The following is a 7,343-nucleotide window of genomic DNA, read 5'->3' as shown; positions in this document are numbered from 1 at the left end:
CTTCAAAAGACTTAAAGCAAGCCTCAAATAATTGTATTTTTTAAAAAACTTCTTTATCTTCTCCGAATTCATGATGATAATTTAATAAACAAATTGGAAAAAATACAAAGAAAACAAAAATCATAAGACACATACAATATTGGTCGTTTTCAAAAACGTATTGTTATGAATTTTTTATGCTAAAATAAAATAAATCTCTTACAATAACTCCTCTGAGTTCGATTACTAGATTGTGAAACAAAATCACAAACTAATAGTAACACACTTGCTTTTCTTTATTTTCAGCACTTTACTTTACATCTTACATGTTCAGCTTAAGACTGAATCCCTCTATTACTTTTCGTTTATTCGTTTACAAATTCAATTTCCTACTAAATACCCCATGTGCATGCATCTCGGCTTATATATATATGTTTTGTTTTGGTATTTCGTTCGCTATTGTTGCCGGTTGGTTCGCGAAACTTCGCCATTGCAACACTGCCCTACACTTAAGTCTGATCGTCTTGATTAGACACCAAATCCATCGAACCAAATGGAGCCATGATCTTTCGCAGGTCAGCATCATTCAATTGTGTCATTCTTATCGCTCATGGCTCCCACTCATCCTCGGGTTGCAACTGCATTAGTCTGATATCAACTATCCCTTCAGATCTCTCGACTTCGGAAAAATGTTTGCATTCTATAGCTCAAGGTCGCCGAGATAGTGCATCAGCATTTCAATGTTGTTCCCTTTTTTGATGTTCGATCTCGTAACTTTCGTTCAATCGTGCAATTTGTCCTTTCGGATGCTTGAACTGCATGTTCTGTTCTTAACTGGAATCGTTGACCGTACAAGTAATTGTGGAAATGTTTTACGCACCCAACCACAGCTTACATTTCTTGTCTGGTTACACAGTAATTCTTTTCCGATGACTCTGCTATAGTATGCGATCACTTTTTCTTGCCATTTGATGATTTATGACAGTACTTCACCTATTCCGTATGCGCTGGCAACTGTATTCGCAACGAACTTTTGTCCCGCGACCGGATAAGCTAATATAGGTGCAGTACAAAGAAGCTCTTTCAACGCTTCTTCTTGTGTCACACAAAAGCACAGTTTTTCTTGGTGAGATTGTAGGGGATCCGGGCAAAATTGGGAATCCTGGAACAAAACGACAGTAATATTGCATAGTCCTAGGAAACTTCGCACTTCGGGCACATTTTTTGGACGGGGCTAATCTTTTACAGCCTCTACCTTCTCCTTTTCTATCTTGATGCCTTCGACAGTTATCTTATGTCCAAGATACGTGACTTCTGTTTTGAACAAGGCACACTTCTTCGGATTCAATCGTAATTTCGTGGAGGCTATGTGCTGAAGGTCTTCTTCCAAATTTTTCAGATGGTCGTTGACAATCTTATCCATGATGATGATGATATTCAGATAGACCACACACGTTTTCCAGTGGAGTTCCCTCAGCACATGCACCATCAGCCGCTTAAAAGTTGCTGGTGCGTTACGTAATCCGAAAAGCATCACATAAAACTGCCACAACCCATCTTCTATGCTGAAGGATGTCTTCTCACGATCGCAATCCTCGCTTTCCACCTCTCAGTAACCACTTTTTAATCAAGAGTGGGAAACTATTTCGCTCCGGATAACTCCTGTTTCGTGACTCCATTCAGATTTCTAAAAGCTGCAAAAAATCATGTGCTTCCATCTTTCTTTCTAACCAGCCCAACTGGTGAGCTCCACGGGCTTATTGATGTGGAACTTGGTAAATTTGCTTTGCATCTCCTGTATATATTCGATGTTTTACGGTGGCAGACTTTCCAAAATCGCCGTATTATTCCAGCAATCGTATTTCGTATTTCTCCAGCAATCTCTTAGGTTTTATCCTCTCTAGCTCCTTTACTTCCTGCAACCAAGCCCTTATGAAATCGGAGGTTTTTCTTCCTGCTTCCTGGAATTTCCCGTTGTGGTTGATCGGAATTTACTATAGCTTCTACAGCCCGACATTTTCCAATTACAGCTTCTTTATCCAAAATAACTGGTACCTTGAAATTATTTAGAGCGCTTACTGGAACTCCCTTGTCTTTTTCCGTCATCACTCTCTCCTCCTGTAGCTGTCTGGAGCTTGTAGCCAACCAGTGGTGCCATACTACCATTTACTAATATAAAACTGACTGGATCATCGAGTTCGTTGCATCAGAGTAAACACTTGGGATCGACCATTTACAGTTCCCCTTATCGTCAAATTGCTGTTTTTCTGTCCAATTTGCGACACAGAGACTGCGGGGCATTCAGTTGTAAGAACGAGTTTTCGCCTCTTAGAGCTGGTTCGTTTTAGTTTCCGCGCTTCTCTTTCTTTCTCCTGGGCTCGTCTTCGGTTGGCTTCATGGTATACTGCGGGCCCTATGTCCGTTTTTACCGCAGTTGTAACACTTTAAATCCGAGCTTCTTCATGTAAACTGCTGAAAGGACACCCTTACTACTTTCGTCCATTGAGGTAGGCTCTTCAACATCAATTCGATGGACTTTGGGCACTGCCTTGCTCAAGAGAGCTGCTGTTTCCTGTGGCAGCGTAAATGACATAGTTGCATCAAATGTCCCTTTCAGAGTTGAGTATGCCGCGCGTTTTGTTTTCGGATCTCGTATACCTCTTATGAATGCCTAGCACTTCATCTTCTCAACGAAGTCCGCTTTTTCTTTCGCATACACCATTCGCATTTGTCCTCTTATAGTGATTCGTCGGTTCCATCTGGAACATTTGTTGAATGTGGTCACTTCCGTAACATCTTCCTATTGCTGCCATCAGAATTTCATAGTTGCCCCGATCAGCTTCTGGAAGTGTCTGCAGTACTTCGGCGGTAGAACCCTTAAGTGAGGGAACGGATCCAACAACTTTGCCTGCAGTACTCCAGTGATTTTTTGTTGCTGTTGTTTCGAACTGGACCTGAAATATCTGGAATGGTACAGTACCGTCGAAGGATGGTGCTTTTACTTTGGGACCACTGGAGGGGTTAGTTGTAGTTTACAGAGGTAAGCCCTCACTGCATCTACCTCAACCTCAGTCATTTCCAGTTGCGACGTTATATAAGTCTCCTATGCTGTCAATTTGAATATACGTGCATTTATCTGTGAAGACATTTCCGTTGACATTTGTGACAACCGTACTGAGATTTCTGATATTTGCGATTCCGTTTGCAAAGACCGCGATGACATTTCCGATGATATTTGCGACAATGCAGCCATAATCACCTCCATGTCCACCTGGTGGAGGTCAAGTAGGTTCTGCCTTCTCTTCCATTTTTGTCGATGACTCCTCAGCTTCTATCTTGAAAACATCTTAGTCTATATCGACGCCCTCTGCCTCAATGGCCTCGCGCAGCCGTACCTGTAACTCTGCCTTGCTCGGAGTAGTTAAAAAACCACGCTGCTCCAATTCTTTCTTAAGCTGCTGAACCTTGAGTTGGCTAAACTTTACCATTTACCATTGAACAATCCCATTTCTGGCACCAATTGTTTCGAATTTTCTTTCGTTAAAATTAAAATAAATCTCTTACAATAACTCCGCTGAGTTCGGTCACTAGATTGTCAAATAAAATCACAAAGTGGTAACATGTTTTTGTTTTGGCATTTCGTTCGCTATTGTTGCCGATCGGCTCGCTAATCTTCGCTATTGCAACAGTATGGATGCTTTCCATTTCAATTTAACCGGGCTATTCGGGTCATGTTCTTCGATTTCGTTGTAACTCAAATATGTTGCTCTCTGGCCAAAATAATGAGACACGTATTTTTTTGTTCGCCCGAAAAATTTTTTTTCAAGATTTATCGGCAATTTTGTTCTTCGGCTCAAAATCGATTTTTTTTTTATTATATAAGAATTTTTTTTTGTTAAACGCTCATAATTTGGTCAAAAATGAACCGATTTTAATGATTCTGGATTCAAAATGATCATCATTACTTACACAAACGACTTCATGTAGAAACAATTGCAAAAAAGTAATTGAACATTTTTTATTTTCCAAAAAACAAAAAGTGCGAAACAGGTTTTTTACTCAAAAATTCATTACTCAAAAACAACTCATTTTAGCTACTGGGCATTCAGCTCAATTGAAGTTTGAGGTGTCCTCTTGATTTGGAAAAAGTTATAAAAAACAAAAATACACTTTTTGAAATATTGAATTTCGAAAAAATTTCAATTTCTTTCTTTTTTGCTAAATAAAAAATTGTCAACTACTTTTTTGCAATTATTTCTACATAAAGTCGCTCGTGTAAGTAATGACGATCATTTTGAACCCAGAATTATTAAAATCGGTTCATTTTTGACTAAGTTATGGGCATTTAAAAAAAAATATTTCTTATATAATTAAAAAAAATTGATTTTGAGCCGAAAAACAAAATTGCCGATAACTCTTGAAAACAATTTTTTTCGGGCGAACAAAAAAATACGTGTCTCATTATTTTGACCAGAGAGCAACATATTTGAGTTACATCGAAATCGAAGAACATGACCCGAATAGCCCGGCTGAATTGAAATGGAAAGCATCTATGTATACAATATAAAAGTATTGCATCGTCTGAATACCGTATGTAGGTATGCATTGCTCAGTGAAATATTGATGCTTTGTAAAGCTTTGCATTGCAACCCTGCTGACGTTTTGGTACATTTTATTTACTTTCAGCATTATTAGAATATTTGATATTAAATATTAAATGCAAATATCTTATAACGATAAAAACCATTTCATTAAAACTCAATATATACGTATATACTATATATTATCTTAATTATGTTTGCGCAAAAGTTCAATTGAAAATTTAAATTTTTTTCAATTTAAATTTTATTACAGGGAATAATACGAGTATATGTATGTATGGATTTTCTAGATAGTATAAAGCTTTGAAATTTAAAATAAATAAAAGAAAACTTCGAAGAAACGTATTTGCATGTATGCACTGAAGCAACCATGACCTACCTCACGAGCATCGCCTTATCATATTTCATGCAATAATTAGGGAGTAAATATCTTAAGGTTCTAATTAATGCCTAACAAATGCTACAGCAATTCCCTTTTGCGTATGCAAACTTGATACCCTAGCCTATGTACGTACATATTTGTATTCTGAACTTCCAGCAAAACAATGCTTATTAATATAAATTAACGACACAAAAATTTCAAGCGAAATAAACATTTTTCGCTGCGTATAGCACGCGCACCATATGCTCAGTATTTTGTTTACCTGAAAGTTCGGACTAATTTGCTGACGTTATGTCCGCATCTCAAGCTAACGGCAAGCTACTGATCACGTTGCAGCGGCATGTGCAATCCTTTGAATAAATTCTTTTAAAATATTTTTAAAGCTCACTTCTAAAGTTAGTCGTAAAGTACCACTCACTCACTCACCTCATCGTGGTTGGTCTCCTTGCCTCGGGGATGGGGCTTAAATGAAGGCTAAATTCCTTCTTAGGAATTTAACCTGTCATGAACTAAGAGGGAAGCTCTGTATGGGGATTGGTAGAACACCCTTACACGCTACGGCGTGTGGGATGCTCGTCCAATCATCTATATGGAGAGTACCGTACCAACACATTCCCAAGTCAAGGTGTGCTTGGAATCGTGCCGAGAACTGAATGGTGCAGGGAATTAAAACATGTGCATCGCGAAAGGAGTTTCCCTCTCGAATACCTGGCCGCCTTCGAGAGTAACTGTGGCCTTGCCGCGGTAAGGGGCGCTGCCGCGGAGGACCCCATTACATCCCCTAAATACTCGTTGGTTGTGGAGCTTGACGTAGTCAGGCGAAGCAACCGTAAGAAATAGATGAAAATGAACACACAACAAAATGAAAAAAACAAAAAATTTGTGCCGCGCTGCGACACAATACCATCCTCCGAGGAGGATACCCTGCTGGCCTCCAGCCAAGATACGGCTGAGTCAGCAAAGAGTAAGGGAAGTACCAGCCATAGCACACCCTTACCAAGCAAGCAACAACAACAACAAACAGTTCTACCACAAGTATCGAAAAAGGCGGCAGACGGCACTCAGAGAGAGAGTCAGGTCGCTAAAAAGCACAAATCCGAGGGTGCTCTCATGAAGTCTCGCTACACGAAGGCGAGGTTCATTCTAAGCAAGATTGCCAAAAATGAACTCGGTGGAGCGACTGACGAGCGCGACGCGGCCGACAAATTAAAATACCAGCAGGTGGTTAAGGAGTACGAAGACTTCTTATCCAAAAAACCTAAAGAAGACGACAGGAAAAAAGGCGATGCGTTGAAGAGAAACAGGTCACAGGACGTAATCGATCAGGCACCGAAGAGACCTAAGGTGTCCAGCAGCATCGAAGAAACAAAGCAACGACCGTTCAGTGAGGTGGTTAAGGATAACCTCCTCTATGCACTAATCGATGAAACCACAAACAGTGGCAAAGTGGTCCTGCAGAAGTGGGGGCAAGTGGAGGCCAAACTGTCCAAGCTCGTGCTAGACAAGCATGTGGTTGGAGCACAGGGCGGAACTCTCCCTTCCTTCGATTCTGCAGGAGTACTTCGCGGCTGCAGGGTCATCAAGTGCGACGACGACTGGTCAAGGGTTGTCCTAGAAAGGTGTGTTGCTGAGATCAGCAGCACACTGGAAGGCTTAAAACTTAAGCTAATTCCGGCCAAGGACATCCCTTGCCCTCCTCGCGCTCCCATTTGGCTACCAGTGATGGACTTGAGCGGTGCAGAAGTATATGAAAGTATATGAAATACCTCAAGTCACACAACCCTGCGGTGCCGATGGACGACTGGGCAATCGTGAAGGCAGAAAAACCACAAAAGAGCAGCATGTCATTCGTTCTGCAGATCAAGGATGAGTGCTTGCCAATACTAAAACAACAAGACAACAAAATGCGGTTTGGTCTAAGAAAGGCCAAACTAAAAATTTTCAAAGCAGACAGCAATGAAAATGAGGAAGACCCAGATGAGGTCGACAACAACATACAGCTAGAAAGGCTAGAAAAGCTGGACCTAGCTGAAGACGACAATAAATCCGATGCCTAGAGCCATACAGGTGAATCTGCAGCACTGGAAATGTGCTACAGAGAACTTGGATGTCTTCCTCAGGGAAGGGGACATCGACATCGGTTTCATACAGGAGCCCTGGGTCAGAGACAACGAAATTAAGGGGTTCCAAAACAACAAGAGCATCAATATTTTCTACAACAAAGCAGACGGTAAGCAACGGTCATGCATAATCACCAAAAAACACCTAAAAGCTTTTCTGTGTTCTAATTTTAGTACTCCCGATTTTAGGGTGGTGAAAGTGGAGCTGCAGAAATCGGCGATATACCTGGCATCGGTGTACATGCCACACGAGAAACCGGC

General features: G+C 40.7%; 1 protein-coding gene across 1 annotated transcript; it reads left to right on the top strand.

The window, feature by feature from the left end:
* Positions 1-5,808: 5,808 nt before the first annotated feature.
* LOC129250812 (uncharacterized) lies at positions 5,809-6,723 on the top strand. Its single transcript, XM_054890397.1, has one exon. The coding sequence runs from the start codon at positions 5,809-5,811 to the stop codon at positions 6,721-6,723; it is 915 nt and encodes a 304-aa protein (XP_054746372.1).
* The last annotated feature ends 620 nt before the right edge of the window (positions 6,724-7,343 follow it).

Source organism: Anastrepha obliqua, chromosome 6, assembly GCF_027943255.1.
Source record: "Anastrepha obliqua isolate idAnaObli1 chromosome 6, idAnaObli1_1.0, whole genome shotgun sequence".
Classification (NCBI taxonomy): Eukaryota; Metazoa; Arthropoda; class Insecta; order Diptera; family Tephritidae; genus Anastrepha; species Anastrepha obliqua.
This window is presented reverse-complemented; position numbering and strand designations above follow the sequence as displayed.

Coding starts and splice junctions, on each gene's coding strand:
- LOC129250812 (XM_054890397.1), top strand. CDS start 5,809: ATGAACACACAACAAAATGAAAAAAACAAAAAATTTGTGCCGCGCTGC.